At 38.4% G+C, this 27205-nt stretch overlaps 2 protein-coding genes across 3 annotated transcripts in view; one reads left to right on the forward strand and one right to left on the reverse strand.

Annotated features, from left to right (window-relative positions):
* Nucleotides 1-27205, forward strand: part of Zdhhc15 (zinc finger DHHC-type containing 15) — a 100776-nt gene that overhangs the window by 25197 nt on the left and 48374 nt on the right. Inside the window, exons 3-4 of the mRNA XM_005369709.3 lie at nucleotides 15506-15600; nucleotides 23043-23163. Of these exons, the coding sequence (XP_005369766.1) occupies nucleotides 15506-15600; nucleotides 23043-23163 (216 nt within the window). The remainder of the gene's footprint in view (nucleotides 1-15505; nucleotides 15601-23042; nucleotides 23164-27205) is intronic.
* The window catches only part of Uprt (uracil phosphoribosyltransferase homolog), a 154642-nt gene that overhangs the window by 18221 nt on the left and 109216 nt on the right, over nucleotides 1-27205 (reverse strand). Inside the window, exon 7 of one of the 2 annotated variants that reach the window (XM_026777342.1) lies at nucleotides 23170-24129. The exons of the other annotated variant lie outside the window; for it this stretch is intronic. Within the exon in view, the coding sequence (XP_026633143.1) occupies nucleotides 24119-24129 (11 nt within the window). The 3' untranslated portion in view covers nucleotides 23170-24118. Of the gene's footprint in view, nucleotides 1-23169; nucleotides 24130-27205 lie in introns of those variants that run through there. 2 annotated transcript variants of the gene reach the window in all.

Raw genomic sequence — 27205 nt, forward strand, 5'->3', positions numbered from 1 at the left:
TTTGATTGTCTTTTCTTGGTTTTCTTGTGTTCCTTGAAAAGATTTGTTGATTTCTTCCAATTTTTTGTTTTTCTTTTTCTTCATTTCTTCAAGGGATTTTTTCATTTCCTCTTTAAAGGTCTTTATCATCTTCATAAAGTTACATTTAAAATAGGTTTTTTTTCTGCTTCTTCTGGGATAGGATGATCAAGTCTTCCTGTTGTATGACTACTGGGTTCTGGTGTTACCATGTTGTTTTTAGGTTGCTGGATGAATTCTTGCATTGGCGCCTACACACCTCTTTCTTCAATTGATGCTGGCAGTGTCTTTGCATCTGGGTTCAATCCTTGCAGTGGCTGTCTGTTTCTTGGGAACTGTTCTTGGTCTGCTCTGTACTGTCACTGTCTGTGTCTCAGGGGTTTTGGAGCAGCCTGTCTGCAGGAAACTCACCTGCTGGCGGGCTAAAGAAGCCAAGGCAGATGGGGGAGGGGGCTAGGGTTTTGTCCTAGTATGGAGGGCCTAGAGAGTGGGGTGTCCTTCCGGATGGCTGATAACTCATCTCTTGATCCTCTCTGTATGGTAGCAGGCTGTGTTTCAGATTTCCACACAGTATACTCTTTAGTCAGTACATCTTTACTTGCAATTGTTCGTTGAAATGAGTTGTTGGCCTGCTTTGAGGCCTCTGGCTTCTGCTATGCTATACAGGACCTTCACTGGAATTCCTCTTGGATATCTTGTTGTTGACCTGTGTCAGGGTGATTCCCATAGTTTTGGATCTGAAGAACCAGCCCCTTCACATGTCTACCAGTTCACAGATGGGATATTTACCATGTTCAGTTGGGCAAATTTATTGCACTAGTTCTGGGCCTGGGTGATAGCTGGGGTTGGTCAGCCTGACTGCTCTCTCCCATTCTCACCACCTAGGTGAACTCTCTAGCACTACCCTGGCTAGTTCACCCTGTGCAGTAAGGAGCAAGGGATGTGGCCAGTTCTCCTGCTGTCATGCCCTTGGGGCTGGTTCATCTACACCCACACCACCAGGCCCAGTTCTATCCTACCCAGGTGGGGTTCATAGCCCACTTTCCCACTCTCATCATTCCAGGGCCAGCAGTCATGCTTGCCACAGTGGACAAAAGGGTGAGCAAATCTCTCCCTTGCCCACACCACTGCATGGCAGATGAGAAGTGGGGCCAGCTCTCACACCCGTGGGGGTGGCTTACCTGTCCTCACTAATGGGTCACCTCTACTGGGCTGCCCAGGCAATTAGAAAAGGTAGATTTCCCACATGCGGCAGCCAGTGAGGGGCCAAATCAACTCTGTGAAACCCTTGGATATCAACATGGTCCCAGGCAGCAGTCCAGATCCGGGACATCCACATGGCTTTTGGTGGTGGTGTGGGCCATGGGCATTGACACAGACCCTTGCTGCTGCACAGCCATGGACCCAGACATGGTCAGAGGTAGCCTAGACTGGGACTTCACCATGACCTCAGGTGGCTCCACAGTCTGCTCACATCAGACTGTTCCTTTCCATCTTGCATCTCCAGATCACCTTTCTTCATAGTGCTCAAGCTGTTCCATTTCTCTTTCTCTCCCATCTCTCTACCCCATTGTTATACATTGTAGTCGCTCATGCCACAAGCAGGGTCTCTGTGTGTATTCTTCCTGCCCACACTGTATGGTGGCAGGTGGGGCCTTTGGAGTCCCCAAGTCTTTGTCCAACCTGGAGCTTCCAAACGAAATAAATTTCTGGCCAAAGTTAGACACAGCATGGTAAAACTATAATTCAACACAGAGCCATCCAGTTTCATGGTTGAATTGCCACCACAACCAACTAGAGAGATTGCCAGATAAGCCAATGATGAGAAATAAATACAGAAGGACACGTACCGTCAGTTGTGAGTCTCCATTCTGCAGGTACTGTTCTTCTTCCTGGGTTAGAGTGTAGCTTTGGGAGTCACAGTGACTCCCCAAAACTGGTCGGTTTTCTCAAAAGAAGAAGGCATAAGACCACTAGCACTTGTATTTGTTACCAGCTCTATTGATGGGCAATGTGATTCACCTTTTCCCAAGGAGCAAGAACATCAACCACTTTTGCATCTCCAGTTTCCTTCACTTGTTAGTGCACAAACCCCACCTCCCCCGGATTGTAAACAGAGACTGCATTTCGTTCATTTCCCAGCCACCCAGACCAAATAGTCACACAGAAACTATATTAATTAAACACTGTTTGGTCAATGACTCAAGCATATTTCTCGCTAGTTCTTATGTCCTAAATTAACCCATTTCTTTTAAACTGTGTATTGCCATGAGGCTGTGACTTACTGGGCAAGATTCTAGCATCTGTCTCCTTCAACAGCTACATGGTGTCTTCTTGACCCGCCTACTCTCTCTCTGTCTCTGTTCAGATTTTCTGCCTGGCTTTACTCTGCTAAGCATTGGCCGAAACAGCTTCTTTATTAACCAGTGTTAAATAAACATAATCATAGCATGCAGAGCGGAGTCCCACATCATCTCCCTTTTACTGTCTAAATAAAAAAGAAGGTTTTAACTTTAACATAGTAAAATTGCATTTAACAAAACAGGTATCAAACAAGAATTACAATTACAATATTTAGTCTATTTGTAGTTGGCAAATTAAGGAAAATACTCTTTCATCTCTCCTATTTTCATGAGTCTAAAGTTTTGTATCTAATTTATCCTTTATCATAACTAAGGAAAACTTTAACTATCTGTCTTCAGCTCTTCAAAGGCCCCAGAAAAATATAATATTACCTAAGTAAACAGGAAGTGCATTGTAAGCAACTTCCGAAGTTCTAGAATGACAGAGATATCTCGCTGCCTGGACAGTTGTAGAAGGAGCGGTGGGCTGCTTCCCACTGCTTGGCTCCCAGCCACTGGCTAGCTTTCCCCAAAATAATTACACGGAAACAGTATTCATTTAAACACTGCCTGGTCCATTAGTTTCACCCTCTTATTGGCTAACTCTCACATCTTGATGAACCCATTTCTATTAATGTGTATAGCACCACAAGGTGGTGGCTTACCTGGAAGATTCTAACCTTGCCTCCATCTCGGACAAGAGAGCTATGGCGTCTGACTCACTTCCCTTCTTCCCAGCATTCTGTTCTGTCTACTCCACCTACCTATGTTCTGACCTAGCAGTTTCTTTATTAATTAACCAATGAAAGCAACACATAGAAAGAAGACACTCCTACATCAGACAGTCACCCAAAGATCCTCTGCAACATTGGGGCATCCATCTTCAGCCTATAAGCCCATGGTATCTGGCAGATTTTTCCATGAAGCAGGAAATTTAGAAAACTGTTTTGCCTAGGTTGGCAGTTTGTCAGTTACTTTCTTCTGTATCCTGCAGAATGTCTGGCAGTTTCTTCTGTGAAGTAGGAACCCTGAAATTCTGTCTCATCTTTAGGCAAGTTCAGCAAGCTTTTCTGTGGGTCCTGCATGTTCATTCAAACAGCATACCATCAAGCAGTCCTGACAAGAGCAGTTTCTTGCCCAAATAGCTTACAAGCTCCATAAGGATCCTTTTCAATGACCATCAACCCCTCTGAAATAATTGGTGCTGACAGATGCAGATATGTTTCACTATTGAGTAAAATATATGCTCTTAAAACCTTTAAAATGTCATATTCTATAGGTCTTTGGAGTGCTGAAGATTATATAACTGAAATATATGTCTGTATATCCAGAAAACCTAACATGACTAAAAATTTTATTATTGTAGATCACTACTAACCTGTATTTTTAATTATACATTACATTGTAAATGAGCTGCACAAACACAATACCTTAAACAAGAGCAGAGATACATATACACAGTGTGACAAAATCTACCTTAAATTTGTATCAATAAACCAAGATACATATCAATGCAAAGTATTTATCTCTATATCATATCACCCTTTATATGAAAACAAATATTATAAACAATACTTTTGAGAATTTGGGCATTGCTTACTTCAGATTGTTTCCTGCTGTTTGTTGGATGCAGTATTTGTAAAGGTTCATGGAAACCTTTCATGGGGTCTTGTTCCATCAAACCACATTAACCTGGACAGAATCCACAGATTCCCTTCACCTGTGGAAACAAAACCTCTTTTCCAGAGTAACATATTCTTGGACTCAAAATTTGAAATCAAGATGCCTTTATGTTGGTTTAACTTAGCAACCCCCAGAAGAAAAAAGTCTCTCTGCTGTCAAAAAATTCAAGGAAAATACAATAATATGCATAATCCAGACTCTTTTTTCCATTTTTACATTGCTTATTTTTATTTACTCCTTTAATCTGTCTCTTTAAAGACTTTGCTTTATTTTTTAAAACTATTTATTTCTCTTTATAACTGTCTATACCTTTTCTTCTCTCTCCAAGCCTAAACACATTTTTTAAATACACTATAACACATTCAGAGTTTTATTTCTGTTTGAATTTGTCTTTATTACATATCTGCAATCATTTTCTGACCAGGAGCACCTTTTAAAATGCTAAGCAGTATAGCTAGGACTAAGGCTGCTTTGCCTTTTGGCCCCTCCCAGTCCAACATGGTGGAGGTACATTCACCACCAGCTCTGTGGAACATGCTCACCATCCCAACTCCAGTGATGCAGCAGGTCCATGTCACCATTAAGCAACTAGTAGCATGCTGTTCACAAACCCTATTTAAGTGCAAAATCTTCCTAAGGAGCCAGAGTTTGTTCTGATAACATGAACCAAGAAGCAGAGTCTTAAAGAAGCCATGCAATTTTTTGCTCCTAACACTGAGTCAGGAAGACTTTTCTTAAAGGAGCTTTTCCTCAAACAAAGTCTAAGTGCCAGCCAACAGAGTCTATCTGAAAAAAAAATGTGGGTACCAAGAAGCTCTGCCTACTTTTGTATCTAGAATTCCTTCCTAAGCTCTCTCGGTTTTTATGTGGATGTTGCCCCCGTGTTAGGTGCCATTTTGTAAACAGAGACTGCTGTTCATTTTTTTTCCCAGTCACCCAAACCTGAATAATCACACAGAAACTTTATTAATTACAATACTATTTGGTCAATGACCCAAGCATATTTCTACTTAGCTCTTATGTCTTAAATAAACCCATTCCTATTAATCTGTATATCACCACGAGGCCATGGCTTACTGGGCAAGGTTCCAGCATCTGTCTGCTTTGGCAGCTACATGGCATCTCCTTGACTCTGCCTGCTCTGTCTCTATATCTCTGTTCAAATTTACTGCCTGGCTTTGCTCTGCTAAGCCATTGGCCAAAACAGCTTTTTTATTAACCAATGGTAATAAAAACATATTCATGGCCTACATAGGGGAATCCCACATCAACCACCTTCCATTTCTCCAATACCTAGTCGTTCATTTCTTTATCTCCCATCACTCACTCCATCACCTATATATTCACTTCCCATAGCACCGAGCAGGGCACAGGCCATGGTCACTGTATTGTCTTTGTACTTCCTGGAGTTCCCAGGTGGGAGGCATGATTCGCTTCCCATGCAAGTATGTTTTAAATGATCTTTAGAGTAATATTTAATATGGGTCTATTCATTTGATAAATCCACCACAAAGAACTTAAAAATTAAAGTTTATTGTTGTTCTCTATCATAACAAACACTAGAACCTCAGAAAGTGCAAACAATATAGGAATGTTTGAAGTAGAAAGCATAAGACCTTAGAAATAATAGTAGGATTAAGGATGGAGCAAGGTTCAGCATTGTCTATTGTAGACCAGATACATTTTAAATTTTTTTTTTTTTGGTTTTTCGAGACAGGGTTTCTCTGTGGCTTTGGAGCCTGTCCTGGAACTAGCTCTGTAGACCAGGCTGGTCTCGAACTCACAGAGATCCGCCTGCCTCTGCCTCCCAAGTGCTGGGATTAAAGGCGTGCGCCACCACCGCCCGGCGACATTTTAAATTTTTTAAAGTTATATATTTTAAAAATGAGTGCGTGTGTGTGTGTGTGTGTGTGTGTGTGTGTGTATTGGGGTGATGAACATGTTCCACATCACAGGTGTGGAAGTCAGAAGACAATGTGTAGGAGTTAACTCTACTTTTTTTTTTTTTACCACACAAACTAAGCCATCAGGCTTGGTAGCAAGTGCCTTTACCCACTGATCCATCACATTGACCCTTATTTTTATTTAAAGATAATTTTGGCCCTTGACATTTGGGCATTTCTCTTGGTTAGAGACATGTAAATGTATGTAATTTCTAAAGTGATGATTTCCTCATGATTTGGCTCTTCTCTTTCTAGTCTGAAACTATTATATGCTCATGACTGTTGAACATGCCCCTGTAATTATCTCCCCTTATATGAGATTGCTTTATGATGAAGATATCTATTGATTCAAGATGAGGAATGCGGTAGGGCATGTTGATGCATACCTTTAATCCCAGAACTCAGGAGACAGAGTCAGATTTCTGTGCGTTCAAGGGTAGCCTGTTATGCATAGTGAGTTTCAGACCAGCCAGGGCTACATAAGTCTCTCAAAAAAAAAAAAAAAAAAGAAAAGAAGAAAAAAGAAAGAAGCCATTTCATCAAAAAGAGAGAGAGAGAGAATAAAAAATTGCTACAGTGAATCACTGAATGAAATGCTGTACCATCAACACTGCAATTCTACAGTCTTGAGTGCTCAATGTATTTGAATATTAGCTATCAAGAAAAATAAAGATATTAGTGTTGTGATTTATTTTTAAATGCCATAAAGATAAATGACGCCATGCAACAGAGCTCACATAGAAGGTTTATTAGTAGAGGAGAGAGAAAAGACAGAGAAGGTGTGGGGAAGAGAGAGGTGGGAGCAGAGACTGGTCCCCGGGGACAAGAGTAGCGGGAGTTGGGGGAGACAGGAGGTGGGCTTTAGCAAATGTGCAAAAGTTACTCTTAGTGGCTGCAGGTGAGGACGTATCCTGTCAGGGCCCCAAAGGCAGGCCAGTACAGATGCCTGAATACTAAAATTTAGTCTGGAAAATTAGAATTGTTGTTTATTTTGATTAATGTCAAAAAATCTATAATTAAAAAATTCAAGGAAGAGCCTCATTTTTAGACCTCTTTGCTTTCTGGTTTTGTCAGATTTATTGAAGATATAGTGTATAAAAACAGGGAGACAGCAATTTTAAGTAGTCATATTAATGACCTTTAACGAATATGCTAATGATGTAAATACCACCATAATTAAAGTATAAACTATTAACATTATCTCAAATTAGTCCATCTACCCCATTAGCAAACAGCCCTCTCACCCTGTACCACTGATTTTCTTTTTTGTCCCTTATCGTTGTATCTTGTAGTAGTATAGAGTTTTAGGATTTCTCCCTGTCACTGTACATATGAATAGTTTCTTTTGTCAATTAGTAGTGCACATTTCAGCTGTACCACAATTGAGTCTTTCATTCACTAATTCAGGTGCATTTGGATTCCTTACAGTTCTGAGTTACTTTGAATACAGCTGATCAAAATATACAGGTAAAGGGCTGAGGACATAGCTCAGTGGTAGAGTGTGTGTCTGCCATGTGCTAAAATTTCCAGAACCAGTTTTTAAAAAGTGAAAGAAATATACATATAACTTTGAGAATGTCTTAATTTCTCTTGGTAAATACTAAGGAGTAGATTTTGGGACTCATGTGATATGTTTAACTGGCTAAAGAGCTGTCAGAGTGTTTACATCTATGGTTCTGACTTTTTGACTTCCCTGTCAATGTATATAGCAATGCTGATTGCTCTAAATCCTTGCTGTCACTGTTCCTCATTTGCAGCTTTGTTTTTATCATTCTGTGGTGCATAAAGCAATGTCTTCTTGTGACTTTAATTTGTAGCTCTGTAATGATGGCTCCTGGCGAGTATCTTCACATCTCATTGCCATCTAACTCTTCTTTTGGGAAGTATCTGGTTAAGTCTTTTGCCCAATTTATTGAGTTGTGAAGGATCTTTAAATGTCTGGGTACAGGCCTCAGTTTTTAAACAAATCTGTTTTCCTTTCCTTACAGCAAAATTAAGATCAATGGGAGGATGTTGCCAGGAAGCATATTTCTGTATGAGAAAAATAACTTTGACAGAGTTTTCCAGCAATAATATGCACTGACCCCCTAGGAGTTGATTGATTCCATATTGCTTCACATCGTCAAACAAAAGCTAGACAACTGGTTATTAAAGGTGTTGTAAAGCAGATGTGTGTCTTCTAGACTGTTGTGCCAAATAACATCCCAGATGCTTTAAAACTTCGGAATTTTATGAGACTAAAATCAAGTCAGCATCATGTTACTGAGATAGAGTTATAGATTGCAACAACAAAATATAATACATTCTAAGGGAACCAACCTGTGATTCGTAGCGTTCCTGTCACTTCTCTGGCCGGAGAGAATTGATCCATAAACCCCCAGCCACCATGTAGACAACAGGTAATCTGCTTCCTTTAAAGTCTGCTGTGAATATTCCTGACAGTGTGGAATAATGATACCCCAGTTATCTATTTTGAGCTATGAGGGAAGCCAAATACTGTTAGCCAAAAGATTAGCCCTGTTTACTTCTGTATACCCAACATGAATGAATCAATGAAATATTGGCTAGACATCAAGTAGAGAACTAGAAGCAAACCATTTTCTTCATTTTTAGCAAACCATGGTGTCTCTGCCCCTAAAGTCTGTGTAATTTTTATTAGCATTTCTTAGAATATAAACCACCAAGAGTTAAGAAAAAAGGAGAACAAATTCAAAACTTATTCAAAAATGTCAAATGTATCCATGCATTTAAAAAAGTAGTCCACATAAAAACCTTGTGTGAGAAGCCTTTTTGTGTGCATATTATAAATTTTGACACACTTAAACAAATTTTGTACATATTGCATACATGTGTATTTTTATGTACATATTATGGTTAACTAGCTTCTCAAGGGCACATAATTCGGAGGGAATGCTTTGTTTTGTGACAGCTTTGTTTTGTGTTAGAGTCTTTGGGGTATATATGTATGTGCCTGTGGTCTCATGTGTACCACAGCACACCTGTTGAGACCAGAGACAAATTTCAGCTGTTGGTTCTCACCTTTCCACCTTGTTGAGACAAGGTCTCTTATGCTACATTAACCATATGTTAGCCGGTGGGATGGAGAGATGCCTTGGTGATAAAAAGGCATCTGCTGCTACTATTACAGAGGACTCGGGTTTGGTTCCCAGCACCCACATTTTGTCACTCACAGTAACTCCAGTTCTAGATGATCACTTCTGGTCTCTAGGGTACCTGCATGCATGTAGTACACATACATCCATATACTCAGGAACACACATAACATGTAAAATAAAATAAATCTTTAAAAAGAAACAGACTAGCTGGTCCGTGAACTGTTGGATATCCTGTCTCAACCTACCATACTGTAGACATGCTGGGATTATAGGCACTTATGCTTGGGCAACTGCATCGCACATTTACCAAGAGAGCCATCTCCCCAGTGCCAACAAACACAGATGCCGGGAGTCTGGTGAAAGGGATAGGGAAGACTCATTTAATTTAGCAATAGCTGAAAAACTTATTTACCCTCTCAGCATCCAGTCATTCTGTTCCGTTGGCATTGCGTGGTCGCCCCTCGTTAGCTAGGCACGATCAGGAACTCTGACAGCACCTGTTGCTAGCCTAACACACCTGAAAATAATATTCTATTACAGAGGACCCAGGTTCAATACCCAGCACCCACTTGGTGGCTCACAACCAACCGTAACTACAGTTCCTGGAGCTGGGATGTTTCCTTCTGGCCTCCTCGGGCATAGCACACATGTGGTGAGCATACACATAAAATGCATAAATCTTTTTTAAAAGAGTTGGTAACATAGCCAGCTTTCTAAAAGGTTTATATAAAATTGATGAGCAGTAGATGCCTAGTGGGTAATTAGTATACTCTGGATGAAAGCCTAACTTTTGAAGTTGACACTAATGAAAAAGAAACTATGCTCTTCAAAATATAGTGCCACATGTCACTAGAACATTATACCACTATCAGAGAAACTCCTAGGGGTTAATTAGCTAAACCCTGGAACCAACTGATAAAAATTCAAATGTTAGGGTTAGCTAAACCATGGAAATAACATATGAATAATTCTTCAATTTTCATCACATGTTCTCAGAACCTGTGCAAAAGAAACTCTGGGACTCCTTCCTCATTCTCACTACTGCAAATGTCCGCCACACAAGATCCAGCTCTGCTGGAGTTCACAAGGCAGTGCAAGCAAAGTAAGGCAATGTGTTTAACATCAGCAGCAACACCGCATTGTTCCGTGCTCTGCTCAAACGCAGCTGTAACTGCCTAGCTGGCAAATTTCCCCCTTATCATAATCTGAGGGTTTCTATCCTGAGCCAAAGTGGGGATTTTAATAAGGACGCTCAATTGCCAGATCTACAACTGCTGTTCCTATTTGAATTACAGTGCATAATTGCAAGATACTCCTCGCTCCCAATTTTCCCTCACTACCAACACAAATGCTTTTAGTCATCAACTGGTCTGAAAGATGTTACAGAAAATAATCTCTTTTTAAACTAAAGAGTCTCTAACAATAGCTTTTAAAGAAGAAAAAAGAAAAGGTATGTTAGATAATTGCCACGGTAACAGCTTTGGTATTTGTATGTCTGAGAATGTGGAGGGAGGCTGCTTTACTTTCTCACCTTGCTTCTCATATTGCTGCGTTCACAACTGTCTATGCCATCCATTTTTAAGCATACAAGAATGTCTGCACAAGTCTCCACCCCTGACACACACAAACACACACACATTTCCCACTACCTCCTAAGAGCAGAACAGATCAGGCAGCCTACTGTCCAAAGATGTTGCTAATAACAACTTTTTAATGCTATTTCCAGCATGCAATTTTAGCTTCCATAATTTTTATTAAGGTGTTTATGAAGCATTATTTTAGGGAAAGTGCTTAAGCAGTCATTCTCGTTTCAGAAGCTGTTCCCATAATGGGCTTTTCACATTACAACACAGTGATGAAATGCAGAACAACTGCATGCTTAAAGGAATTTTTCCTTTGGCATTTGGCCACAGCCTGGTCATCTTGCAAACTTCTGCATCTGATGAAAGGAAAGAAAAAACAGCACTTGAAAGACTTTGGGTTTTCATGCTGTAACCCTAACTCCAGTAGCTTCTGATGCCCTACAACTAATCACTGCCAGATAAGTGAAGGACTGCACTGTGCCTGTTTTCTGAAGGAATAAAAGATGTTTTCCCATTTCATTTCAATGTCAGTGCGAAGTGACAGCTCAGGGTTGTTCATAAGCCATTTGATTTCTCTAGTGATTTGAAACCCCCCTGGAGCAATCATATTTTTAAAAGATTCAGTGTCCCTGTGGTTTACAAGGATGGGTATTCTAGACACAAAAATTAATTATACAAAAGTACGCCTACCGGATGTGGTGACTTGTGTCTGTAATTCCAACACATAGGAGGGTGAGGCAGGAAAATTGCCAAGAGTTCAAGACCACTCTTAGCTATGTAGTGAGTTTCAGACCAGCTTGAACTACATGTGAGAACTTGTCTCAAGGAATAGCCAAAGAGAAAGGGGTACAAGAGAGAAATATGCCGCATGTTTTTAATGCAGAAAGAACTAGACTGGCACATATTCGAGAACAAAGCTCAGGAGCATTGTCTGCACAGAGGGATGCATAAATGTAAGACTCGTGAGTTCTCTCTGTATTTCAACAAGAGTCACTTCAAAGCACTGGCTGAGATGAAGTTATTGTCTGCCAGGTATCTGGAGCAATCTTTCTCCTTGAAATGGTAGGCTGGACAACTAGATGGCCTAAAGGCAGTGTCCCCCTGGTTCTTTAGAATGACCTGAGGGTGGGTTGCTAAATTCTTGCACTTTATAATTCAGACACTGGTTCAGTCTTTGGTAAAGCATATATGCTGAATTTTTGTTAAGTATTTTAATGTAGTGTGTGTGTGTGTGTGTGTGTGTGTGTGTGTGTGTGTGCGCGCGCACATGCATGCACTCACGCACGTGTGTCATACTGAGAATGTGGATATTAGAAGAAAGCCTGTACGAGTTGGTTCTCTTCTTCTGTCACCTGGGTCTCGAGGATACAGTTCAAGGCATTAGACTTGATAGATGCCTTTACCCACTGGGCCATCTCAACCACCTTGCACACTGCTAATTTGATATTTACTGCTCTAAGTATGGAGCTCTGGACTGGAAGTGAGGAAACCCCAATTCTGATTCCATTGCTTCCATACCCTCCATGGGTAACCTTGATTGAATCACTTACCTTCTCTGGATCTCAGTTACATATCTAATTGACGAGGCTGAACTAGATGGTTGCTATAGTCTCCTTCAACTCTCTAAGATTGTTACAAAATATACAGAATAGTCCCTATTTTATCAATCTACTGAATAACTGTGTCTTTGTTATTTAGCCTCACAATCTCTTATTTTCTATCTATCAAAAAGAATCCACACCATATTAATCCTTTGATAGAGGAATGAGATGCAGCTGTTTCCAATTCCGTAGCTAAGCCAAGTATTAATGTGTAATAGAACTTGGACCAAGTTAAAGTGCCACATTTTCCATCTCAATCATTTGAAATAAAAGATATGATAAATACACTTAGAATACTTTCATCTGTTCATGTAACCAAACTGGTTTAATCTCATTACCATTGAAGTTCATGGTGACAATATAAACATAAAATTATCTTATTCTGATGTCTTTGAAACCAAGGATTCCATACTCCGATTCCATTCTGAATTAACATGAATGAATGCATCCCTTCTCACTAAGATAGAAACAAAACCATAATGGCAAAGAATAACATGTTAAAGAGAATATTTTGAAGTATTAGTCGGATTTTAAAAAATGTGTTCTTTACAAAAGCTATACTGTGGAGAAAGAAATACTCTTATTTATTAGTGATAAGAATGTAAATAAATTTTTAAGTTTTACTAATACATGCATGTAGCAACAATTAATGAAAGAGAGGACATGAATTTGAATGAGAGCAAGGAAGGGTATATGGTTTGGAGGGAGAAAAGGGAAGGGGGAAATGTAAATATATTATAATATCAAAAATAAAAGAAACAATAAGAAAGAGGCATATCTTTTGACCTGACAATTCCAAATAAGGAAATTGATTCTACAAATGTTTTTTTTTTGTTTTGAATTTTGAGACAGGGTTTCTCTGTGTATCCTTGGCTGTTCTGGAACTCACTCTGTAGACCTTAAACTAGCCTCAACCTCAGAGATCCACCTGCTTCTGCTTCCCAAGTAAAGGTGTGCATCACTACCATCTGGTTAATTTTATAGATGTTCTTTATACATATGCAGATAACATGTATATAAAATATTAATGGAATCACTATTTGTACTAGCAAGAGAAAGCAAAATTCAAATTTATAATAAAGACAGTCTGGTTCAGTAGATTATATAGGACATCTTTGCAACAGAATCCATGCAACTTTTTATTGCTTGAGAATTTTATAATGAATACAATGTGTTTCGATAAAATCTGCCTCCCGTTCCAACTTTTTATACCACTTTCCAATCTTTCCTTTCATGTTCATGTACTCTTTTAAAGAAGCTGAGTATAATCTTTACTACCTGGGTGCTCATGAGTTTAGGGTCACCCATTGCAACATGAACACGTCTATCAAGGACCACATTCCTAAAGAAAATTGACTTTTGCTCCTTCAGCAGCCAGCAACTGCCAGTAGCCCCTCAGCTAAGTGGTGGGACCTGTTGGACCTCTCCCTGGTACATGCTGGGATTTTGGATGGCTTAATCTTGTGCCTGTCTTATGCAGTTGCAGCCTCTGTGAGTTCTTATATTCAATAGTTTTCTGTGTCCAGAAAACAATATTTTGGAGACATCCTCCCCAACTTTGACTCTTAAAATCTTTCTGCACCGCCCCCCCCCCACAGTCCCTCAGCCTTGGCAGAAAGGGGAAAATGATACAGGGGTCCCATTTAGGGCTGGTCACTTCACTGAGACTTATTTAGGAAAGAGAAAGTTCACTCTTTCCAAGTTATATAATGTGAAATGATTTCCAAATGAAGTCAAAAAGAAATATGTTGCAAAACACTGTGTACAGCCTACTTCTCTATGTATGGCAAAGTACACTGGGTTATTTTAGAAATATAAAATCTGAGGTCACGGCTTATAACATTGGTTGTTGACATAGACTGAAACTGAAAAAGACGGAAATTTCACTATCTAATTTTCTCTACCTCAAATTTCAAAATGTATGAACTTTAACATTTCACAAAAAAGACAATTAAATTTTAGATGTTGTAGAGATGATATGTTTATTGTGTGCATGTATTTATATAAATATTTAAACATGAGAAAATCTAGACTAATTCACATCATTGACATGAACAGGCAAGAAGTGAGATGCATATGTGGAGTACACATTTGTCTTTTACTCTGTGTTTCTGGAATTTTAAAATGAGATTTCATCACCTCCCACCTAAAAGGTCTTGTATTAAGAGACTGGGACTGAAAGCGTAGCTAAAGGAGAGGCTGAACCTTGCTAATTAGGTCTTGAATTATTTCATTCTCTTGAGTCTCTTTAATGGACTGAATTAAGACCATGCCATTCAAGGGCTTGGAATGAAACACTGAAGTGACTTTCTGTCTTGTAACCAGCTCGGTGGAGAATACCAAAAACTGAGCTGTATAAAAGGCAAAAAGTATGAGAAGATGGGCAGTCATGCGTTCATCTGTTTTAGAGGCACAGCTTATGCTTTCTAACTGTGTAGTCAATGAAACTACTGAAAATGACTTTGGGCTTAGAGTCAGTAGTCCTTTATTTAATGCCAGACTACATTACAGGCTGTGTGTCCTTGATTAGTGAACTATCTATCTTTGACAGATAATCACCTGCCTTCTGCCATTATCTTTCTCAACAATGTTACTGAGAGAATAAAATAAGGTGACATTAAAGTCTGCTTTGGGCTGGCCAGATGCTTCAGTGTGTAAAGGTGCTGCCAGACAAGGTTGATGGACTGCATTCTATCCCTGGAATATTCCCATATGCAGAAGGAGAGGACTGACCCTCACAAGTTGTCCTCTGAATGCTACATGTGCGCTGTAGCACACACACACACACACACACACACACACACACACACACACACACGCACATAAGCACGCGCATGCTTAATTAAATTTTTTTAAAAAGCATATTGTAAACTCTAATGAAGTGCAAATTGTATCGTAGTATTTTAGCACCCATGGTGACAGACATAATGACAACTGGCTAAAATAGCATCTCATATATTGTCACAAAGGCCAGTTCCTCTCTTTACTCGAAGAATCACATGACAGCTTTAAAAGGATATAATTTCCAGAAAATCTCTGGTACAAAATTTGGTGTTTTGCATGTATTCTTATCTCTGCATGGGAAAATGGTAGCAATCAACATTTCATAATAATACTACTGAGTATATAATAGGAGAAAAAGATAGACATTTGTCGCTTAGTTTTATTCTTTTGAACTCTGAAGATGGATTACAAGTTTAAACTTTGTTTGAATTTCAGTTATCTACCTCCTACTCTATCATGCCATTTTTGTGTTCTTTGCATGGACCTACTGGAAGTCTATCTTCACACTCCCACAGCAGCCAAACCAGAAGGTAAGAGGATTTGTTGCTTCACAAAGTTAAGAACAAAAGAATCTAAAGATAACAACAATACAAGAACAGGACAAAAGGAGAAAAAAAACCCTTCCCATTAAAAGAAATTCAGGCTGTTTTGTCTTTGTTTTTTCAAGTAAGGTCCCACTGTGTTGCCCAAGCTGGCCTTGAACTCCTAACCTCCAGAGACCCTGTCTCACCTCTCCTGAATAGCCAGGACTATAGTGGCATACCACCTAGCCCAGCTAAGGGAAAGCTGTAAGGGATTCATTCAGAGGAATTAAGGGTAGAATTGGTTATTGAAGGAGTTTGTGAATTCACCAGACTTGGGTATCTTTAAGACTAGGATACCACTATCTGCAGTGGAAATCTTATTAAAACAAGAAGCTGCTTTGATTTTTTAATTATTTTATTACTTTAAAAAATACCACTCCAAATTCCCACTCCCTCCCCTCCTCCACTCCCTCCACACACCCTTCCGCCCCTTCCCCTCCAATCCTAAGAGAGGACAAAGCACCATGCCCTGTAGTAAGTACAAGGCCCTCCCTACTATCTAGGTTGATCATGGAAGAAGGACATATATAAGAGCAAGGAAAGAGATATCTTGATTGAGGGAACCATTATGGGGTTAGCAAGAAAACTGGGATTTGTCTCTGCCACTTTGATTTTGAGACCTCATCTAGTTCAGTTCTATGAAATTGTATTATTTTTCCAGGCGGTGGTGGCTCATGCCTTTAATCCCAGCACTCGGGAGGTAGAGATAGGTGAGTTTCTGTGAGTTAGAGGCCAGCCTGGTCTATAGAGCGAGTTCCAGGACAGGCTCCAAAGCTACAGAGAAACCCTGTGTCGAAAAAAAAAAAGGAGAAAGAAAGAAAGAAAGAAAGAAAGAAAGAAAGAAAGAAAGAAAGAAACTGTATTATTTTAAAATAGTACTCAGCAAGAAACTAGAAGGGGCAATGCTAATAAAAATTCAATAGTTAATCCAACCCATTTTAGCTGTGTTACCTTGAATCCACTTTTTTTCTTGCAGTATTTGAAAGAATTCAGAAAAGTGGTTACCTTAGGCATTTATTGTCTGTAATTGCTTTAAAACAAATTAGATTTGGAAGTAGAAAAAAACAATGGGAGAGAGCTTACCAAAACTATTAACACAGGAAAAATATTATTTTATAGTATTTCCTACATGGCCAAAGTAATACAAAAGAAAAAATTTAAAGCCCAGAGAAAGATAGTAACACAGAAAGAAAATAATGGGCCAAAATGGCTAGTATCTTTTCTACAAAATACTTAAAATATAAATGCATTAATTTATCCATTTAAGAGACTGAAATTTCTGGACATGGTCACTTATCTTGTAATCCCAGAATTCTAGAGGCTGAGTTAGGAGTATTGCCACAAATTTGAGGCCAGCCTGGGATATAGAGTAAGACTTTATCTTAAACAATAATAAATAACACTTAAAATATTATGGAACACACCTTTAATACCAGTACTCTAAAGCATAGGTAGGTATATGTCTGTGAACTTGGGTCCAGCATACACTACATAGAGAGTTCCATGGCTAGAGCTACATAATGAGCCCATTTCAAGAAAATATATTATAAAAGCCTGAGATTAACTAGATTGATATCAGATTGTATATATGTATATGATATATATCATATATATTATGTATACATGATTTCAGTCTAGTTAGAATATATTTGTTCTATCTACAATAGAGTTACCATTGGTATCAAAGACATAAACAGGTTGACAATAAATGATTAGAAAAATACAAGCAAATATTAATCAAAAAAAGCACGGGTATCTATGCTAATTTCAAACATGAGACTACATAGGAAAGAAAGAGCAGGGAAGGAGGGAAGAGAGGGACTGGGATTGTTGCTCAGAAAATCAGTGTATCTGTGAGGCTCTGTGATCCATCACAACACAAATATTTCTAACAGAGTTAAGTCAAACATAAGAGAAAAAGAAATACGATATATATTGATAAATGGGTCAATGTGCTAAATATGGGTCTGTGGTAGAGCATTTGACTAGCAGGTTGTTGAATTCGATCTCCCGCCTCACAAAAAAATTTAAAGAGTCAGTTCATCAATATGTTAAAGCTATTTTAAAAATGAACCTGAAAAATAGAAGCAAAACCTGGGAAAATTCTGTTCTGCAATCATAGTTAAAAAGACATCAATTCTACATTTTCAGTGGTGTATAGAATAAGTAGAAGATCAAAAGTAAATGAAGAATCTGGGAGTATACATATAAAGCAATCTACACCCCCCCAAATAGCAGAATATACATTGTTCCAAGTTGCATATTGAACATTTTCCAGTATAGACAATCTGTTGGGCCACCAAAGAAGTTCATATATTTAAAACATTGAAACCATACCAAGTATTTTCTCTAAGTACAGTGGGATAAAGCTAGAAATTAATAAGACAAAGCTACAAATTCACAAGTGTGGGGGAATGATTAATTTTATTAATTCTTGGACTATTCCATATACTGCATTTTGAGTGTATTCACTCCCACCCCAGCACCTCCCGGACCCTTCCCCCTTCCCCTATCCACCCAACTTTGTGTCCTCATACTCTCCCATACTTTAAAAAAAGCCATCCGGTCCATTTGTGTTACCCATGCACCACTCCTTAGTGTTTGAGTGTTCACTAGAAGGTATTCAACCTACCAAGGGCCACACCCTTACATACAACTGATTTCCCCCTCTTAGAAGCTATCAGTTACCAATATCTCCTCAGCTGCAGATAGGACTTCTTACTCCACTCCTTTCTCCAAGCTGGGATTTTGTCTGTCTTTAGATTTCACAGTCTGAGTGTGTGAGATTGCTGCTTTAATGTGTGTATCCCCTTGTACACAGGCTCTTACAGTCTTTCTGTGCCCTCTTCTTCAGTGACCCCTGAGCCTTGGGAGATGAGGGTGTAATACAGATGTTCATTTAGGGCTGAGAATTCTGCAGTCTCTTATTTTCTGCACATTGACCATTAAGTATGCTCTGAAACAATGGATTGAATAAGAAATTATAGGAAAAAATTAAGAATACTTTGAGGGTAATGAAAATGAGACGCGGCATAATAAAAATTGTAGGGGGGGATCAAGCAGTACTCGCAGGAAAATTTATGATTGGAAACGCATTTAAAAGAATAAACATCTCAATAATCTATTTTGATGTTTTAGAGAACTGTTTAATGAAGAGTAGAAAGCCAAACATCAAAGAAAAGAAAGACAAGAAAATTAGCAGAATGAAAATAAACCAAACAGTAAGAAGACCACCCAAAGTGTTAAAGTATTTTCATACATCTCTTGTATCCAGTGCTCAGAATACATAAAGATTCTTATAATTCAGCAACTAAAGATAACCCAATTGTAAAATACAGAATGGTCTTAATTAGCTATTTCTCTCCAAATAATATATACAATTTTCTATTAAGGACATGAAAAGTTCATGAGCACCACTACTAATTTAAGGAAATACAAATCTAGACACCAAAACCACCAAGAAGGAAACCATTAAGTGAATAAATAGATGAATGAATGAAAGATAGCATATATTGGTAAGATTGCAAAGAATTCACAATTCTTCCAAATTTGACTAGAAATATAAAATGGTAGATTGTAGTTAGGTTGTTTTTCTCTTGGGGGGATTGCTACCCAGCTCCCAAATAACACATGGATACTAATTCTTACTTATGAATGTCAGGCCTTAGCTTGACTTGTTTCTAGCCAGCTTTTGAAACTCAGATTATTCTGTTTCTCTTTAACTACATTTTGACTCTGGGCTTTTTACCTTTCTTTATTCTATATATCTTTCTTTCCTTCTTAGTCCATGGCTGGCTGTGTGGCAGTGTGACTGACCCCTGGTGTCCTCTTTTCCTTCTCTTCTTCTCAATACTCACTCTTCTTTCGATCCTAGATTTCTCCTTCTACTTATTCTCTCTGACTGGCAGCCCCACCTATCCCTCTCCTGCCTGGCTATTGGCCATTAAGCTCTTTATTAGACCAATTAGGTGTTTTAGATAGGCAAAGTAACACAGCTTCACAGAGTTAAACAATTGCAACATAAAAGAATGCAGCACATTTTTGCATCATTAGACAAATATTCACATCATAAATGAACGGAACACATCCTAAACTAGTATTCCACAACAGTATATCTGCTATGCAAAATACCTATACTTTTTCTCATAAGGTTAAATATGGAGTTACCATGTGACCCAAAAGTTCCATTCATGGGTATATACTCCAAATAATTAAAAGTGAGCATTCGAGTAAATACATATTTGCAAATCTTTATGGCAACAGTAAGCACTATAGCCAAAAGATTGAAACGACTCCAAATATTCATCCTTGGAAAAATAGATGGAGGAAGTATTGTATGTCTTCCTTGTGTATCAGTATGTCTGTATGTATACTGTATATGCACACATGCCAGAATACCATTGGCTTAAAAGGGAATGCAGTACTGACATATGATATAACATAGATGTACCTTGAAATATGGTAATTGAAAGACACCAAACACCCAAGGCCATACGGTTTTGAAGGCAAATTCATAGACAGAGATCCATACAGCAGATACTGGTTGTAGTCTGCCTAGAGATAAAGGAATAAAAAAATGACAGCTTAGTAAGTAAAGGATTTCCTCTTGGAGTGATTAAATGTTTTGGAACTAGGTAGTTTTATTTGCACCACAGCATGAATAAGTTAAATGCTGCAAAATTGTGCAGTATAAAATGTACCTTATAAATAAAATACCATGTTATATTAATTTTAGCTTAATAAAAATTAAGTATCCCCTTCATGTTATGTATGAAAGCTTTTAGGTCAGTAGAAAGGCTAAGTGGCTGAGAATTTTATAGACCTAAACTTGATGAAATAATGGTAGGTTTTAATCAAGTACTGCAAATGCCTAATGCTTATGACTACATCTTTATCATTTTCAATTTGTAAAAAAGGGAAGGAGAGTTCTTTGGGTCTACTTAATAGCCACAATATTAATTTGTGTAATGATCACAACATTCCAATCTGTCATTAGTTGTCTCATCCAGAATGCTTTTATTAGCCCGCTGCTTTATAATCCTTAATAAGGCTTAGTTAGTGCCAGAAATATGCTCTCTGCCAGACATCTTGTTCTAAACTATTTGTTGAGTGACCACAGTGTGTTTATCACATCTAAGTGGAAACAACTTCTGCTTGTGCCCTTTAAGTAGCGCAGGGTCCCGTGAGAAAGTCACAGTCACCGGATACCTCAAAGATTAAAGCACTGCCACAAGGCACTACGTTCAATTATCAAAATTTAAATGAAAATCTAAAAAAATTGCATTTTCATGTTAGTATAATTGTATTTAACAAAATAAAGAGGTTTTGTTTTTATCAATTTATAATATTTACTTAAGGCATTCTTATTAGGATGCATCTACCTAGTGCACAGCAGAACTCAGGGCTAAGAATTAAATGCTTATAAATGTACCATATTTATTGCGACAGCTTCAAATGCCTTTCCACATATCCTCAGGAGGCCATTTAATTCCCACTCTGATTGAGAATGGCAATAAATGCACCCTGGGTATGGGTCTATTTTAAATTCACTTTTTATTTTTTTAACATTTATTTAGTGTGTGTGTGTGCATATGTATGTATGTACACGCACACACCTAGTCTGATCATTCTTGTATATGTCTTTTGGCATATTTAAATGCATGTTTCACTCACACCCTTTTATTTATGTTGACTATGTAACTAGGGGTGGAATTGCTAGGTCATAGTGTGGACATGCATTTAACTTGAAATCGTACATAAGTTTTCCATACTGGATGTATAAATCCACACTCTTACCAAGATCTTCTGTCCCTCAAACTATACCATAAAAGGACTGAAAGAAAGATACAGATTGTTAGAAAAATATTCAACAAAAAGTAGGATCTATAATATATGAAACATTGCCACAATTCAGCATAAAATGACAACCTGATTTTTTTCATTTTTGTTAGTTGTTTGTGAATTTCATACAAGTGTGATCATATTTACTACCTCCCATATTCCTCCCAGAGCCATCATCCCTGACCTACCCACCCACTCACTCATTTCCCCTTTTTATTAAACCCACCAAGTATAGCTTATGTTACTCATATATTCTTGCATGTGTGGCCTTCACTGGACCATGACCAACCCATCAGAGTCCTCATCCTCAAAGGAAACTGACTAAAAACCTAATTATTCTAGTGAACAAAATACTCAAATAGGTGTTTCAAGAGAATACCCAAATGGCCCAATGAAGTCATGAATAGATGTTCATTATCACTAGTAGCTGTGAATGTACTGAGTGAAAGCACAGTCGGTACAATATAGTACCTTGATCCTGTCTCAAGTCATGTGACAGATTTTGTTGACTCCCCATGGGAGGCCTCACCCTCTCTGAGGAATGGATGGGGGTGGGGTGGGAAGAGGGTAGGGGGAAGTGGGAGAATGGGAAGGAGAGGGAACTGGGATTGGTATGCAAAATAAGATTGTTTTAAAAATAAAAAAGAATTAAAATTCAAATGACTGGAATATCAAATAGATTTAAATAATTAATAATTGGAGTTCTAAATGATACTTTGAGTTACTTGTTATTATCCAGCAATTTTGCACCAATCTTCTGAAGTATGTATTATTTCCTTTATTTTATAGAGTGAAAGTTTAGATCAAGAATGTCTAATTTTCCAAAGTGATTTCCTATTTTATGTTCATGATAATAAGGTTTAAACCAGAAATTCCCACGAAAGAGCCTTTCCTTTTTCACCTCTGTCTACCCTTTTGTGTAGACTAAAGAAAAGTTTTCAGATCCATATTACTTGGAAAAAATAATTGGGCTTTCTTAGGCAAGATTAGCAAAATATAGCATTAAATTGGGAAAAAAAATATTCTGTACCAACTAGTGAGGGTATCCAAATTTCTACCCATTTGCAAAATTATAATTATGCAGGCAATATCACAATCCGTTTCATCCAGCCTTCCTGCAAGTGTCATCAGCATTATGAACCTATGAAAAAGCAATTGACACTCAATAAGTCTGCCTCCTCATTGATGGGATCCTGGCAGCAATGTATTACACAACTGTATATACCGTCATACATGGTATAATGGAGTGGAAAGCGTGTAAGTATTGGAATTACATTAGTGCATTCAGGACCAGCTTTGCTACTTATAAGTTGATTGAGTGCAACAATAAATAAGATACTTAATTTGTCGAAGCATTCTGGGGGTTTTTGTTATTTAAAAAAGAATGCCACCTGTCTCATAAGATTCTTAGCCAAAGAAATGTATAAGACAAATTGGTATTTGGAGTTCAAGGACAGATAATAAATATTTTCAGTTAGGTAGTTATGGTTGCTTTTAATCCTTTCTGGGAACCTGAGAAAGTAAATCCTTGCCTGTTTTGCTTCCAGTTCCACTTGTCCTATACAGACAAGGAACGCTATGAAAATGAAGAGAGACCTGAGGTCCAGAAGCAGATCCTTGTGGATATGGCCAAGAAGCTACCAGTGTACACAAGGACTGGGAGTGGAGGTCAGTTCATCATCTCAGTTGGGAGAGTCAGCTAGCAGGAATGTAAGGAACAGGTCATCTGTGCTAGCAGGCTAGCGTCCCTTTCCTCCCATCTCTTCAAACTCACATTTCATTAGAAAACCTTTCAAACAACTATCAGAGCTGGAAGAATTGTAAGTAGCTGTAATACCCTGGGTTCTACCACTAACATCTTATTGTACAGCTTTATCACATTCCTGTCCTTATGTTCAACCCTCCTTCTGTTTTCCATTGGATCATCTTATTTTTTCCTATTCATTTAAAAACAAAGAGCAAACATCAGTATATAGCCACCAAATATGTATTCTTTTGTGAGTAAAATTTGCATATGAAACATGCAAAAATCTTAAGTGTACAGTTCAACAAGCTTTGGAAATTATACATGCCTGTAATCAAAGCTGCTAAAAAAAATTACCATCACTCCGAGAAGTTCTGCCATACCCCTGCCCAGTCAATCCTCACACATACATACAATGATTACTCTGATAATTTTGCCTGCTCTAGAATTTTTTATAAGTGGATGGAACCAAATATGCACCCTTTTAATCAGCATAATATTTGTGATATTCATTCATATTACTGTGTATTTCATTCTTTGTATTGCTTAGTAGTAATACAGTGTATGAATATAACAGCTTGGTTTTCTACTCAGTGGCTGATACACATTTGGGTTGTTTCCAATGCTTAGCTCGTATGAATCAGTTTGCTATGAACATCCTTATAGTAATAAAAAAAAGGAAGTTGAATCACCATTTCTGTGGTTAAATAAATACACTTGGAGGAGTTTTCCTCTCGGATTTCATTTGGATGAATAAAGTCGTACTTGCAGAGATGGCTCTCCATCTTTGAAGGTTTGGAAAGCAAGGCCCTTCTGCAGCATCATGCTTTGGAAAGGGTGCTGTCAGGCACTTGGTTCATTTCTTCACCATTTGCTAACTCAGCAGCTATCTGTTAAGAGGCAATGTGATAGGTGAGGAAATTTTAATCAGCAAACATTAAGGACTTAATTTTGTTAGAGAGGTAATGTCATAGTAGTTATTATTTTTCAAAGTATTCATGCACACTAAAATATCTGTGATTGTTTCAATATTTGTCTTAAATGCTGAAGTAACAGAGCCAGGGGAAGGAGCGGAATAAAGAAAAATGGGACATTATTGAACTTGTTGACTCTAGGTATTGATACATGTGGTTCATTGTACTCTTAACCCTATGTCAGTGGATGTTTGAAAATAGTGATGATTGATTTTTGTTGTCATCTTAATTGGATTAAGAAAAGCATAGAGTAGAGTGTGGTGGTGCACACCTTTAATCTCAGCACTTGGGAGGAAGAGGCAGGTGAATCTCTGTGAATTTGAGGCTAGCCCCTCTTTGGAACAAGCTCCAAGCCAGCCAAGGCTACATAGTGAGACTATCTTGAAAAAAGAGGAGGGTGCAGAGCAAGGCACAGTACTAAGGTGCACCTTGGGCATGACTCTGGGGGCTCTTACAGACCTGCTCTGAATATGAATGGCACAATCCTATGAGCTGGTGTCCCATGCTGAATAAAAAGAGAAAAGGAGAAAAAAGCCACTGTGGATTTCTCTTTCTCTGTCCCCTGGTCCACTCACCACTGTAGCCATGTGCCACTCCTCCTCCATGCATTCCCTTCCTTGCTGGACGATATCCCTTTAAGCCAGAATCTGTAATGAATCTATCTTCTCTTGACTTGTTTTATCAAGGTATTTTATCACACAGATAAGAAAAGTAGCTAATGAAAAACTTCCATGATACTAATTTTTAAAGTGATTGATAGGCATGAGACACTGGTCCAAGTTATAGGAATACAGATCTAGATAGGCCAGGTCTCTTATTGGGCAGAAATTCTTTTTTTATTAAATTACATCATTGCATCATTTCCCCCTTTTCCATTCTAACCCTTTTCATGCAGCCCCTTGCTTTCTCTCAGATACGTGACTTCTATTTATTTAATTGTATAAGTGTGCACGTGTCTGTATTGGTGTAGGAGGTCCTTCTGTATTTGCATTGCTTTCATTGGTTGAATAAAGAAACTGCCTTGGCCTTTTGATAGGGCAGCCCTTAGGTGGGTGGAGCAGACAGAACTGAATGCTGGGAAGAAGGGCAGAGTGGCAAGATGCCTGCCCAAGACGGATGCTGGTTAGACTCATGCCAGTAAGCCACTACCTTGTGGTGAACACAGATTAATAGAAATGGGTTAGATCAAGATGTGAGAGTTAGCCAATAAGAGGCTAGATCTTATGGGCCAAGCAGTAATTTAATTAATACAATTTCTGTGTGGTTATTTCAGGCGTAAGCTAGCTGGGCGGGATGAACAAAGGGCCTGTTCTCTCCTACTACAGTGTATGTGTGTGTGTACCTAAATATGTAAATACAACCAGCGCCTTCCATACAATGATACTTGTATGTATATGATTTCAGGGCAGAACACTTGGTAGTGGCTAGCCAGTTGATGTTCTCTTCTCCGGGGAGGACGATTTCTCCTGTTCTCAGCATTCCTTAGTTGCCTGTAGTTGTTTGTTTATGGTTGAAGCCCCATGTGATTTTCTCCTTCCATGTTAGCATGTTGTCCTTGTTCGGGTTTTGTTTAGGCAGTCCTTCTGATGAGATTTCGTGGACATAGCTACCCTGACATTTTTCGAAGAGACACACAGTCTCACAGCAGACTTCCTTTTCCTGTCTATTACAATCTTTCTGTCACCCCTTCTGTAAAGTTCCCTGAACTTTTAGTCCAGGAGTTGTATTACAGACATATCACTTGGGACTGAGCTCCACAACTCTGCATTTTGATCAGTTGTGCTTTTTCTGTAACATTCTCTGTCTGTGGCACAGAGGTAGTTCATTGATGAGGGTTGAGAAGTATGCACATCTGTGGATAGAAGAATAAATATTTAGGATGAAGTTAGGAAATATGCTGGTTTAGTAAAGTAGAAGTTTGTAGGTTCTCCTTCATGATCCGTGGTCACTAGCCCTGGGTTGGTGGGTAGGTTCTCAGTACTAGGCATGATTTCACTCTTGTTGAGTAGGTCTTAAGTCTAATTAGAGAGCTACTGGTTAGTGCAAAAGTATGCATGCCACTACTGCACCCTTAGGGTTTTATGCCATGCTAGTCATTATTGTAGTTAATAGATACTATAGTAGGCTAGGACTCTTGTTTGCTTCCTTCCGTTGGAAACTTGCATGGTACCAGAAGCTGGTCTTAATGCAGGAGGCAGAGACTTTCAGGTCAGATCCAGTTTGAATCTTCTGAGTCCTATATGGCTTCTTCAGCAATAGGGACTTGCCTTAAACCTTTGGGAAGCAAACAAGGGCAAGATCTGTAGCCTATAATGTTTTGAGAGTCTCTTGGACAACCCTGACAACAACTCAGGAGGGCTTCTTATACTTAGCCTTGAAGTTTTTATTAGACAATCTATGGCTCAAGGGTTGCGTCATATGTCCAGTTGGGAAATTTTTCATTTAAACCCTCTATACACACATATAGAAAGAGACTTCTATGTATTATATGTAATGTTAGATAAATAATAATATAATTCTTTATGGCTTTTTCAGATATCCTTAATACTAGTTTTACCTCCCTCTCCTTCTGTATTGATCTCCCTTCTTATTAGAATTATGTTGGCTTTGGTTCTCATACATATTTTTTAATATGCTGATGTATGTTCTCTCTAGTCCTCTTCTCTCTAGGACTTTTATCATGAAGATATGATAGACTTTGTCAAAGGCTTTTTTGACATCCATTGAAATGATAATGTGATTTTTATTTTTAAGTTCACTTAGGTGGTTTATCACATTTATTGACTTATGTATGTTATACCATACCTTCATCTGGGGGATAAAATCAACTTGGTCAGGGTGGGCAATCTCTCTGATGTATGTCTGTATTCTATTTGTAAATATTTTATTTATGATTTTTGAATCTACATTCATCAGGGAATTTGGCCTGTAGGAGTGGTGGGTTTTTTTTTGTTTTTTTTTTTTTTCTTAGTTTTTGTAATATATAAATACT

The sequence above is a fragment of the Microtus ochrogaster genome, unplaced genomic scaffold (assembly GCF_000317375.1).
Source record: "Microtus ochrogaster isolate Prairie Vole_2 unplaced genomic scaffold, MicOch1.0 UNK57, whole genome shotgun sequence".
In the NCBI taxonomy this organism is placed as follows: Eukaryota; Metazoa; Chordata; class Mammalia; order Rodentia; family Cricetidae; genus Microtus; species Microtus ochrogaster.